The sequence below is a fragment of the Microtus oregoni genome, unplaced genomic scaffold (genome assembly GCF_018167655.1).
Source record: "Microtus oregoni isolate MIOR12 unplaced genomic scaffold, Mior012 000106F_ref0000393, whole genome shotgun sequence".
Classification (NCBI taxonomy): Eukaryota; Metazoa; Chordata; class Mammalia; order Rodentia; family Cricetidae; genus Microtus; species Microtus oregoni.
In genome coordinates this window covers 1,650,877-1,664,680 of record NW_024544721.1, presented here as the reverse complement: position 1 = coordinate 1,664,680, position 13,804 = coordinate 1,650,877, and the positions used below count along the sequence as shown (strand labels likewise).

Below are 13,804 nucleotides of genomic sequence, written 5' to 3'. Positions count from 1 at the left end.
ACTGACAAAGAAAAACACATGAAGACAAATCCTACTTAAGTCCATTGACATAAAATTCCTACAATAAATAAAGTTCCAGCAAAAGAAAAAAAGAATTATGATTTAGATGAGTTGGAAGAAAGAGAAAGTGGAGATGATGTTTAGAGAGTATTGAATTCCATATTCCCACGTAAGTTCTGGAAATTATTTACATAGTGTGAAAATATTTCATATGGCTAAACTAAAAACTTATATGCCACAGTATTTTGCTACAATTAAACATTGAATCTATGATCCTAAATTAGGTATTTAAGGCAACCTTGTGTTCTTGTTATTTCAGGGAAGCATACTTTCAGTCTAATTAATCCTGCTAGAAACAAGAGTATGGGAATAATTCTGCTATTTTCTGATTTGACTTATGTTGCATATATCCATAATAACGACATATTGGCTTCTATGACTATGACTTTCAATTTAAAGTTTTGAGGAACCACTTTAATAATTTCCATAGGTGCAACTCCTACTCACATTTTATTTAAGTATTGAAAAATTTTGTGATTGGAAAATTAATCCTTTCTCTCCTGTATCATAACCCTCTAAATCGGATATTCTTTATGGTCAACTATCTTGTTTAATGTTTGTTCAAATCAACTTGAAAATACTTAAATAAAATGGTTAGTATGAGTTGAAGCTTGAGCAGCTTATTTGCAAATTTGTACAAGAGGTTCCAATTAGCATCTAAATGAAAATAATCAAATTAGACATGTACTTAGACAGAAATTGCCACTACTCAATGCTTGTTATCAGTATTTACTGCACTAGTATACAGTGTCATATTTGATTAAGTGTCTAATATTTCATTACAATAATTTCTAGTAATAAGAGTAATTTCCTGAGAACTTCAAATATTCTTCTTTATAACTGATCATATATACATGAAAATATCCTATGGCTCAATGGTAAAATCACTTGTGAAGCAAATCAAACAACCTGAGTCCAATACCTGGGTCAGCCACTAGAAGGAAAAACCTATTCTGTAAAATTTTCTGTTTTTTCCCCTGTACTCTGTATGTATGCTGTGACACATATATGCCTGTCCATGCATATTCACATACATATATACATATGCATCATCATCGTCATCATCATAAGAACAATAGTAATAGCACCATAATTATCAAATTAGATGAATATTAATTGAGAGGGATAAGTAGAGCCATTAATTGAATGAAAATGAGTTCATATTATAATTTATACAATATATTGTCATTAGAGTAATAATGACATAGGTCTGTATACATCTATACATATTTACACAGAATATCTTAGATGATGGATACTAACTTGTTGCCAGTAGTAACCTGTAATTCTTAGAAATGATTTTATCCTTGTATTTTATTGTTGCAGAAGGAGGGCCCGCTTATTCCTCCCAGCCGCCCAGCTAGCTTAGCCCCAAAATAACCACACAGAAACTACATTCATTAATTCACTGCTTGGCCCATTAGCTCTAACTTCTTATTGGCTAACTCTTACATCTTAGTTTAACCCATTTCTATTGATTTGTGTATCGCCGCAAAGCAGTGCTTATCTGGAAAAATTCGGCATGTCTGTCTCTGGCGGCTCCATGGTGTCTCTCTGTGTTTTTGTCTTTCTTCCTCCCAGCATTCAGTTCTGCCTTCCCTACCTACCCTGCCATATCAACTAGGTCAAGGTAGTTTCTTTATTCATTAACCAATACATAGAAATATTAAATAACACATAGAAAGAAGGACCTCGTACAGCATTTTATGTCTAATTTTCCAAATTGGACATAAACTATTTAAATAATCAAGTAAAAATACATATTACTCTACCAAAATTAATCGGTACCTAGAAAGGAAAAGAATTAATATGCCCATATTTATTAGCCAAAATGTAAGATTATGGAGAGTTTTAGTAATTAAAATATAGGCTTAGAGAATTTAGACATCTATGGTGATTCAATAAGTGGCCAACATCAAGGGGACACAAATCTGCATTTTTATGGTTTTATAATAATTCACATTTCATTTCATTTTGGTCTCCCAAATCCAGTATTATCCCTGGGGGGGGGGGGGGCAAAATACAATGATTAAACAGCAGACTAGCCACATTATTCATTGATAAAAATCATCATAATCACTAACTTGTACCTTGTTTTATATTGTTTCCAACTTCCAAACTTGCCCCATTATTGACCATTGAACACTGATCAATATTCTCTCAAAATAATTTATGAGATAGGTTTGTGAAAAAGACCTCTATTGTTAGATTCTCAAGTATTGAGGCAGGGAGATTTCAATTTTAAGGAAAGACTAGGCTACAAAATAAGTTTCAAGCCTACTGGGCAACTTAATAAGACCTTTGCTAGGTATAAGAAGTAAATATAGTTTTTGGTTGTGAGCCTAGCCTTTAACAGCTGAGCCATCTCTCCAGCCCAGAGGAGGGGAGGAGGTGGAAATTTTTAATAAATAAATAAATAAATTTTAAAAAAAGAAAAAAAAAGGGATGGACCTAACTCAGTGATAAAACACTTTCCTAGCAAGTGCAAGACCCTAGGTTTAATGCCCAGGATCTCAAATATACAAAACCAATAACAATATAAGTATTGACATTTTATTGGATAACTCAGTACCACATATATTTTGCCTATTTTTTTTTGCCTATTATATTTTGTGAGGATGACAAAGTTCATATTCAGTGGGAGGTGAAGTGTATTTAAGGCTCTCATGTCATTACTCCATTATAATCTGGTAAGTATAATAATAATGACCATAAAAATCAGAAAAGAAGCTCAAATAAGAGCTTAGCTCTGTAAATGATGTAACAGAATAATAAATAAGGAAAAAAGAAAAACAGAGAAAGACCTAGATAATAATGATCATTGCCTCTATAAAATGAACAACATTTAAAGCTCTCTGATTTCATATACGTCTAATTTGTGGCAGTCCTCACCTTAAAAACACCCTGCCCTTTCACTGATGTCAAACTCAAAAGCTAGATGTCTCTCGATTTTTAATAAGGCTAGTGGTGATAGTACTTCTATGTACCCTTTTGAGATGATTTAAAAATAATATCCCTGAAAGCAACCACTTATGGCTTGTGCCTTTTCTATTCTCCCGTTCCTATTAGCACACAATGTTCTTGCTGGCTGAACTGTGTCCCTGAGCTGCTCACATGGAGACAGGCTTAATGTAGCTAGGTTACATGCTTGCAGAAATTGCAAAGCTCTGAGAAAACCATCCAGGATGGTTTGGTGAATTGTTTTCTAAAATCACTCTGAATGTGTAATGAACTGAATGTTTTTGACAAGTGGCTCAACATTAAGTATAGGCAGAGAAAATCAACCTCTGGAGAATTAAATTTTGTTTGTCATTAGTGCTTAAATTTAACACGTATGTTTTTGCTAGATGAGGAACTTTAATTGCTTTCACTGGCTTTTGTAGTGTGTGTGTGTGTGTGTGTGTGTGTGTGTGCGCGCGCACGCGCATATGTGTTGTATGTACAGTGCATATGTATGGTGTATATTTATGAGTGTGTTGCTACTTGCTAATGTAAATGTGGAGGCCAGAGGAAAACATTTGGTCATTTCCTCTATTGCAATTTACCTTAGAACCAGTAGCTATCCTTTTTGAATAGGCTTGTCAGCAAGGTTTTAGGACCTGCATTTTTCTGACCTCCAGGTACAGAATACACATTCATGTGTCTGTATTTTTCTGTGAATTCTAAGGTTCCATATGCAAGTTCTCATGCTTGTAGAACAACATTTCTACCCACCAAGTCATTTTCTCAGCCCCTCAGTGGCTATGTTTATTTCAAAGATCTTTTCTTCTACTTTAAACATTATAGAAATCAATTCAGTTCAAAGAATAAAACACAGGAAAATAAACATTTCAGAAATATGCTTGCAGGAGTAAATAAATGAGTTGTTATTGGTTGTTTTTCAGGCAGCAATGATAGGTAACACATACATTATAGATTTAAAATGGACTGTGCTTTTCAGTTTCTTACTAGGTTGGTATTTTTGAGGGGCTGCTCACAAAGCCCCACATGTAATTGAGAAGTTTTTGATAGCAGAGGACTTTGGGGGATTGGAAAGCCAGTTTTCTTCAGGGCTGAGACTCCTAGTAGGTGACTCTCAACCTTCCTATTGCTGTGCACCTTTAACACGGTTCCTCATGTTGTGGTGACCCCCACCCATAAAGTTATCTCATTGCTACTTCGTAACTGTAATTATACCTCTGCTATGAATCATAATATAAATATCTGAGGGCAGGATATTTAATATATGATCCCCAAGGGAGTCATAACTCACAGGTTGAGAACTGCAGCTCCAGAAGTTGGTCCTACACTCTGGTATATATTTCTAATTCTGGAAAAGTTGAAGCAGCGTGCAGGGGGGTGGATTTGATCAAACCATGTTTTATATAAGTACAAAAACTGTAATATATATATATATATATATTTCAAAATTCACAGTTTATACATTACTGCAATAGACACTTATGTTCAGAATTTAATAATTTAAAAATTATTACAACTTTCTAAAATTGAAATACAATCACAATTAGGCTGTTTAGCTATGAAAACTTAGCCAAATCTTGTGATTGTCTTCTAAAAGGTATATACCATATAAAATCATAAATTTAAAGTGAGCTGGTGATTGTGTTAACACTGAAAATGATTTTTCCTTTGTCTGAGACAGGGTTTCTCTGTGTAGCTCTGGCTGTTTTGGAGCTCACTCTATATACTAGTCTGTCCTGGAACTCAGAGATCTGCTTGCCTCTGCCTCTGCTGCCCAATTGCTAGTATTAAAGGCAAGCACCAACAAGCCCAGGTTCAAGGAATTCTGAAAAACTGTACATATTAGACTTTTAGAGAATTTGTAACCTGAATATGCTCTGATTATGTAATATAAAATGAAGTCATATAGACAATCATAACAGCTAAACAGTAATTCAATTTTCATTTAATGAAGTTATAGTATTGCTTCTGTTAAAGATGTATTTAATTGTGTCTACCTCCCCTCCTAATTTGTCCCCAGAATCACAAATGATACCTTTTATTCTTATAAAAGGTTTATTTATGCCAGGTTTAGTGATACATACCTTTAGTTCTAGCACTCTGGAGGTAGAGACAGATGATGAGTTTAAGTCTTGCCTAGTAGCTAGTCCCAGGCTAGCCTGTTAGTATTCAGGCATCTGTACTGGTCTGCTCTTGGCATCCTGACAGGATATGTCCTCAGCTGCAGCTACGTAGAGCATCTTCTGTGCACATTCACTACGTTCCCTTATTCCTTTCTCTCTCTTTCTCTTTCCCTCTCCCCCTCTCTCCCACATCTCTGCCTCTCTTCTCTTCTGCTACTCCTGTCCCCAGAAGCTGGTCACCACTCCCTTCCCCCCTTTTCCCATTTCCTTTCCCCTAATAAACAAAACCCCCCTACATGAAAAAAGGAACCAATACAGAGAAGAATTCAGACTAAATCTTTACCTTCTATTGTTTATTTTAAATCTCATCCAATATAGAAGGATTTTTTTTCTTTATTTCCAAACATTTCTATTGAACCCCCCAATACCCTACCCTACTACTGATAAGAAAATAGGCAGCTAATAGTTTGATTATTTTTTTTTCAAATTAATTACCTATATAAGTTATTTCTAAATTAAAAACCTATATTTGAAAATTTTCAAATATATTTCTGGTAAAGTAAACCGATTGTTTTAAAGAAATCTTCAAATCTCAATTTATTTTAAAGGATTAATATTCAGTTATATATGAAAAGTAAAATTTTGTTCATCTTCAAAGTATCACATATTACTTTATTTATGAATGGATGAAGTTCTACAACATGCCCTGAAAATGAATTAGGGAAAATTCAAAGAAAAACAGGAGAGGGAATCACACAGCAAGGTTCTTTATTATGCAACAGCAAATATTTCTTACAATTTGAAGTGCAGGTTTCCATTGGCAAAAAAAAAAAAAAAATCAGTAAATAGTAACTGATTGCCTTTGTTCGGCCTTGGTACACAAATAAAGAAATAAAAGATTGCAGTTTACAATCTCTGCTCTCAAATCACTTATAAGAGAGTTGGAACCATACATGCAAGCAAAAGAACTGCACAGATATGTAGCAAAACTGTATAATTTGCGGAATGAACCTGCATAATCTCTATAAACAAAAATTTGACTATTTTGTATATCTAACTCACAAGTAATTCTTTTCAGCAATTTAGGTTTGGTACTGAACAGCATGTAGTTTGTCAACACCAATGCAAAATACATGTCAGATGTTTAGGGAAAAGGAAACGTGGCTCAATACCAATCCTGGGCTAACCTATCCTGGCCAGTTTTGAGGAAGGCCTGGCTGCTTTATCATTCTCAGTATTCTCACCTAAGAACAAGTCCAATGCACCTGTAGAGCATCCCACTACCTCTGTTAATCTGAATGGCAAAGTTCTTCACTCAGACCTATCTTTTTTAATCCCCAGCTCCTCTATTGGAAAATCATACAGCATTGTCACAATCACATATTATTACCTTTAGAGGCACAGAATGAGAGGCTTTAGTAACACACATATCCCACTTTTAAGTATGAATCTTTGAAGCTCACAAAATAAAATCTAATTTGGAGCTTATAAAGAGGGGGTGTTTCTTTCACAGTGAGCTGGATGGGCTCATTTTCTTTCTTTGCATTTTTTTTCTTTTAACTTAACTTATAGGCAGATTTTGGAAAGTTTAAAATATGCTCAAATATAACATTTGGTAAGAAAAATAGCAACAGCAAAAATATCCAGTCTATACCTTAGAGCAGTGTATTTTCTGCCCTCTCTGCCATACATTCTACATTTATACTTAATATCCCTGCATCAGATGATGGCACTGAAACTCTGTGTAAGTTACTCCAACCACAAACATTCAAATATATCCACAAGTCTTGATACTACTAAGGCAAGAAGTGAAAACAAGTACATTCTTTGATCAATAAGAAGACAGAGCATAAAACTAAAATAAGGCTTGAAAGAAAAATACTGATTTTTGGATTAATTTTGCAAGTTCAAATTAGCAGAACACTTGAACACTCGAATACCTAAACCGTCCTCATCAACTGAGATTCTGATAGATACACAAGATTCTATGACAACTATTTTCAGATAATAAACTTTTTAGAAATGTGCGTTTGCACCAACAACATACAAACTATATACACCATGATCACAGTTCATGAGTGACATATTTCCAAAAGTAGGCAATCTGGAACATGGAATGTATTTTACAATTGGAACAATGCCGTAAAACTATGGTTAGCGCTCCACAAGAGATGACTAAACTCTGTTTATTAGAAAATCTTGTTCATATATCACACATAAGTGATGAAAACTAAAAGCACTGTCTTTAAACCAGCTAATAGTAAAATAACACAACATATACACAAGTCTAACATTATAACGGGGATATCTTCCACATATAGACTATATGGATCACTCACTCAAAGACGGCACAGCTAAGAATTGGTGGAAATTATCTGTATGAACAGTTCAAAGAATGGTGGAGAGGTGCAGAAAATTTCTCAAAGCGACTTCTGTCAGCTCCATCTGTCTTCCCCTCTCTTTCTGCTAAGTACACTGGTTAATCAGGACCTGCTCCACCTGAAAGAAAAAAGAAAAAGGAAAAAAAAAAGAGAAACAGAGTTAAAACAGCATGTGGAAAACGAAAACGACATTCAGTTAGATTGAACTGAAAGATAAATGCATTCTGTAAGGAGTTCAGCTAACCTTAGCTCCAGAGGCCTGCATAGTTGCCATGGAGGCCTGAGGCCAGTGGGCCCCCACCCACGAAGAGCTTCATCTCTGGCCAGTTGTAGCAGTGAGTGTAGAGTGCATTGGGGAAATCCTCTACACCAGCAACGTAATTCTCTAAGAAATCATCCTGGTTGATCCAGCCGCTGCCACAGGTGAGCTTGAGCTTCCTTCCAGAGGGCACAGGAAACATGTCTGGACTGGCTGCAGATCTTTCCTCGAGGAACTTCTGGGCACGGATGTCATAGAAGAGCAGAGAACCATGACCTGTTCCCACGGTGACAATATGCTGGTGGACACTCAGGGAACGCACACCAGTGCCTCCCTCTCGGGAGCAGAGTGGTGGGATGTTCTGCTGGCCTTGGCGAAGATCCAGGAATGAAACGTGAGACTGGGATCCGACAGCATAGAGGGACAACTCATCACAGTAGGTGAGGCACACGTTCTCCCTGCAGTAGGGCAGCCTTAGGGACAGCAGCCTGGACAGGGAGCTTCGGGGTTTCCACAGGTGGAAGTAGCCATCCAGAGACACGGCTCCCAGCTCCTGGTTTTTGTTGCTGTACGCAAGGGCTCGAACTTTGCGGTTACTAGGATTGGTAGCGGATTTGGGAATGGCCTCCATATCTGTAGGACGGATGTGAGCATACACTGGAAGGCCCGCATCCTTGTGCCAAGCGATGCTGCCATTGAACATGTCGGGATCCACCTGCCAGAGTGCCAGGGTGCCATCGCGGGAACCAGTAACAGCCACAGTGTCACTCATCCATGCGATGGCGAAGATCCAGTCCCTGTGGCCTTCGCAATCTCCTAGGCACACGGGATCCAGCGTGGGCAGCTGGTAGACGGCCAGGCTGTTGGGGTTTTCCCCTCCAGTGGCCATGAGGGTCTTGGAGGGATTCAGCTCCACAGCATGAATGCCACAGGAGGGCGAGCCACCGGAGAGGTCGGGCACCCTGTCGCGCATCAGAGGAATGCGCATGATGTGGTCGGTCTTGACATCGACCACAAAAAGCGTGTTGCACTTGGTGCCACACACCACCTGCCTGGCATTTAGCCACTGCGATGCGAACACCTTGTTGAGGGGGCCAAGCGTCAGCTGGCGCTCCCTCAGCAGCTCCGGCAGCCTGAGGACCCCATAACTGCGCAGGTCGTCCTCAAAGCCTGCCAGCCCCGGGTGGCCCTCTTCGCCCAGCGCCCGGCCCTTCAGGTAGTGCACGAAGGAGCGGTGAGCCATGGGCAGCCGCGGCTTCTTGACCAGTAAAAGCGACCCCTCGGCTTGGCCTGCTTCGGCTGTCGCCATCACCGCTGAGGGGCCTGGCGACGAAGAGCTCCCCGCACCCTCCTCTGCCTCGGCGGCTTTCCGCTTCCTGCTACCTGTTAGATGAGGGGCCATGGTGGTCGGCGAGCGGACAGAGGGCCCTGCGGGCTGTGGCGTCTCCTGTATTGCTGGAGAGGGCGGCGCCGCGGTGTCGGCCTGAAGCGTGGAATCGCTGGGAGCCCGAGGCTAGGCGACCGAGCGGCAGGGAGCCTGCGGAGTCCTGAGCGCGTGGGCGGCAAAGGAGGTGAAAGCTGCGTGACCCGGCGAGCAACGCGCGGTTGGGCGGAAAGAGCCGAGCGAGCTCGGAAGGATCGTTGCTAGGGCCGAAGGTGCGGCAGGAGCTAGAGTGGAGCAGCAGCTGCCAGCCAGCTCAGCGAGTGGACTTCTGGGCCTTGAGCGACAAGTCCCTGGAGGATTAGGACAGCAGGGCGGGAGGGGCAGGCTCTGAGGATGGTGTAGGGAGAGGAGGCAGGACGGTGCTGACTATAAATGGCAGAAGCGATGGGCGGTGTGGAAGGGTGAGCATTAGTGTTGGGAGATCATGGCAATAGGGGGTAGCTCATGCCCAGCCGGAAGGGGGCGGTAGGTAGCAGTAAAGCCAAGAAGATAGAAAAGCCTTAGGAAAGCAAGAAAGGGGCTTGGAGGAACAGGGAGACATGACTCTAGGGCCAGTAGTCCAGCACCCTCCGGATCCAACAAGTCAAACTCAGTCACCCCCTCCTCCGCAGCCAAATATCCTTCAAATCTCTACTGCAATATAATCTGAAACCTAATATGTAGTCAACCATGGGATGAGACAGAGCCGTGATCTTTCGAGTCTGAGGAAGAAAACAAAAGTGTGCTCATAAGACTCTTTACTAAGGTCTTATATTGAACTAGGCAGAAAATAAAAGTGTTTGAAACTAGCAGTTCCTGTTCGTTTTAACAGCCCTTCTGCTGTTGGTAACTTATTTTCCATGAATCACTTTCCCCCTCCTCAAATGTTCTGTGCTTCTGCAACAGAATCATCTGAGCAGACCATGTCAAAAGACAGAGCATTGGACCCCACATCCTGCCTGCCTATGATGATGCCCAGGCCTTGATGACTGACCACAGTCTTTAACGTCAGGTGGGTTGCGCGAATTGGCTAGGAAGAAGTGAAGTTGGGTATTTTGGAGATACTGTCATCTCTTTTAGCTATGAGAACTAAGGAAGTGGGGGTAGAAAACAGCAAGTGAGGAGCTGGGGATACAAGTTCCCATCATTAGTTTAAGTGGTCCATGGCCTTAGAGAACACTGAATCTCTGAGTTAGGAATAGGAAGGATGGTCAGGATTTTGAGAACATACGGAAACAGAGAATATTCTAGAAGAAAGTAAGCAATGGAAAGAACTATAGTGGTCTAGCTCATAGAAGCTCAGGAGTCAGAAAGGAAAATTTCATATAGTTTTTTATTTTATTTTGTTTTGTTTGTTGTTTGTTTTTGCTTCAAGATCTCACATCTCATGATGAACATACTTGGTAGTTAAGTGTGACTTTAATTAATTAGGGATGCATTACATAGAGGCTCTTGCATAATACTGACTCTAAATATCTTATATACGCTCCACAAAATGTAGTTTGTTGAGAATGGGAGCCATGAATTCATTTTTCTGATTAATCATGTCGTTTAAGAACTATTTCATAGTGTTCCCTCCCCCAAATGCCCCAAAACAGTTTGCTAATTTTATTTCTACTACTTTTTGCACTTTCGCTTCAAGGGTAAATTCCATGTACAAGCCATGTGTTGTTCTTTCCCACCATCTCAGTTAATCTGTCTCATCTTTGTACTCCCTAACATGCTCCAGTCTCAGAGTTCTGACCCTTTTCTACGTTATCCTTTTTATGGCAAAGGAAAAGATGAAATAGGTTGCTCTGTTCAGTGAGAAACTATAGATAGTGCCTCATGGAAGAAACACGGAGACTCAGTTTGTTCCACTGTTACATATGAGATGAATAAACATTTCAGAAATAAGTGAGCTATGTGAACAGGTACAAGCTGTGTATATGAATAACTCCTGAATTTTAGTGTTCATCAAAATGACAGGAGTCATTTCAAAAGTTGGCACCCCACCATAGATGGATCCCTAAATATTTTGATGCAGGTGATTTGGAACATTCTTTGTTTGTTTGTTTGTTTGTTTGTTTTCAAGACAGGGTTTCTCTGTAGCTTTGGTGCCTGTATTGGAACTAGCTCTTTTAGACCAGGCTGGCCTTGAACTCACAGAGATCTGCCTGTCTCTGCCTCCCGAGTGCTGGGATTAAAGGTGTGAGCCACTACCACCCGGCAACTTGGAACAGTGTTTGAGAAACACTGATGTATGTTCTTTTCTTTCAGGTGGAAGCAGGAAGTCTTACATTTAGGAGATAGCTCTCTACAGTATGTCACAGTGTTGCTTCTAAATTGGAAGCTTTCCATGTGAGTACTGGGAATGACTTGACAAACAAGATGGATTATTGTGGTATAGGTGAGGGAATTAAACCTATAGAGTATTAAGTATGCAGAATATGTTATAAATTATTGTTATCTTACACTTTGCAAAACTACCATACGAACAGTCATTGTTATAAGACTTTTGTAATTCCTATCCTGCTTAAACAGCTCCTACAATCCCTATTGTATAGGTCAGCAAACTGAGATATAGAAAGATTCTGATTTTCTCTGAAACCAATTAATTGTTAAGTGAACTGAAGTAGGCCAAATCCAGGTTTCATGTTCTTATTCAATTCTTGGGTGTTGGCCAAATGAATGAAAAATTCTTAGAATGACAGAGATTTCAAAAGGCTAAATTGCAGCAACAAAAATGTTTGGACTTTGGAATGACATGTTTGGAAAAGTTGAATGCCAGGAGTAGAAGCATTATATCATGTGATTATGGACTCTCAGACTTAGTCTATGATCGCCAGTAATGCCATTCCAAAGCAGCATTTTTCTAGACTACCAAGCACTATTACAGTTCTTTCTGTGATCATGTAGGGAAACAAACAATGGGAGAATACACATAACACAGTAAGAAATAAAAAGCACATCTGTCTTTTTCTTAAGACCATGTATCTCTAAAAGTCTAATAAAAATCCCATAGACAGAAGAAGGGATATTTTAAATTATATATTTTGACTTTCTGCAAGCCTGGGGTATTGAGATTGAACTCCACACCATTTGGCTTGGAAATTAAAAAAGAAAAAATAAATCAAGTGTGCTGAATCTTCTTCTCCTTTCCCCAATAGAAGTTAGAGCTCAAAAAAAAAAAAGATGATTACTGTTCTATGAGGGATGGTTAAATGGTTAACTTTACGTGTTTAACGTCATTCAATATTTTCATCTAGCATAATCACTGTAGAGGCAGAAAGTAAGTATTATAAAAGCCAAAAACAATGAAATATTGGAATTGAAGCTCTTAGGTCTTCTCTATTAAAACAGAACCAAAAATATGTTTTAACAAAAACCCTCTACATAGCACAACTGACAAATGATGGGAATCTGTAAATGATAGGGTAGTATTGCGTAGATACTGAACCTTGTAATTAAAAAGATAAGACAGCGAATTCCCCTCTGCCCTTCCTGTGTCAAGTAAACCCTGTGCAGAAAGCTACAGAAGCCTCTGACCCAGAAACCTCCATGAGTGCAACTGATAAAATCTCTATGAAAACCTGTTTTTTGTTTTGTTTTGTTTTGTTTTGTTTTGTTTTGTTTTGTTTTGTTTTGTTTTGTTTTGTTTTGTTTTTCTAGATAATGGGTCCGGGCAATTGGAAGTCTAACAATAGACAACCTTTGATGACAATATATATCTTATTCCAACAGGACACCAAATGAGTCTTTACCCTGTATCATTTGCCACACACTATTACAATGGATCCAAATTGGAAGCTGTTAGTCCATTGTCTCAGATGCAGAAACTAATGTTATAGTCTCATTCTTTGGCAGGATTAAGGTCAGTATGGACCTTTATGTTGAGCTAAGCCTTCACTGGCACTTAATCATGACATAGTCTTACAAAGACCTCTTGAGAATGGTTTATCATCCAAATGTGTTACCTTTTTTCTTTTCAACTGTGACAGGAAGACTTACTAGGAACCTGAACTTCTACCCGACCTTATATCAATGATACTTAACAAAGCACTTTTACTTTCAATCATCCCTGGTATCAGTAGAATGCTGTGTTTCCATATCTAGTCATCAACAAAAAGACTGAAAGAGTGGGTAGCAGAACTATTCTTTGCCCTCAAGAAACAATGATCTTCCCATGAGTAGAAATTCAAGAAACTAAATGAATGAAAGTAGTATGTGTAGAAATAAATCCACGCCAAGATGCTACAATCAGAAAAAAAATGATGCAAACAGAGATGCAGTTTGAGTTGCTAAGAGAAAGTGGTGTAACATGAAGCATGACCAAAATGCATGATATACATGTGTGAAGTTGTCAAATTGAAGCCCAAATTGTCATTTGATTTGGTTCTTGGTGTAGGTAGAATACTTAAGACTTTAAGTAGGCAATGTATTTCTAGTACATGTGGAACATTCACAAAAATACATATATACTAGGTTGGAAAACAATCTAAAATCATATTCAATATTAAGTTCTTATGATATTTCACAAAATTAAAGGAATTAAATAAGAAAATAATAGCAAATTTTAAAGGAAAAGTTTCAAATACTAAAGAACACACTAAATGTT

The 13,804-nt window shown here is 38.8% G+C and overlaps 1 protein-coding gene across 1 annotated transcript; it reads right to left on the bottom strand.

Annotated features, from left to right (window-relative positions):
• Positions 1–6,437: 6,437 nt before the first annotated feature.
• Positions 6,438–9,574, bottom strand: LOC121443410 (DDB1- and CUL4-associated factor 12-like protein 1). The gene is made up of 2 exons (XM_041645168.1): positions 7,770–9,574; positions 6,438–7,643 (listed from the first exon to the last, which is right to left on the bottom strand). Exon 1 carries the CDS (start codon positions 9,184–9,186, stop codon positions 7,771–7,773), a length of 1,416 nt encoding a protein of 471 aa, XP_041501102.1. The 5' UTR covers positions 9,187–9,574; the 3' UTR covers positions 6,438–7,643; position 7,770.
• Between the last annotated feature and the right edge of the window lie 4,230 nt (positions 9,575–13,804).

Coding starts and splice junctions, on each gene's coding strand:
- LOC121443410 (XM_041645168.1), bottom strand. CDS start 9,186: ATGGCCCCTCATCTAACAGGTAGCAGGAAGCGGAAAGCCGCCGAGGCA.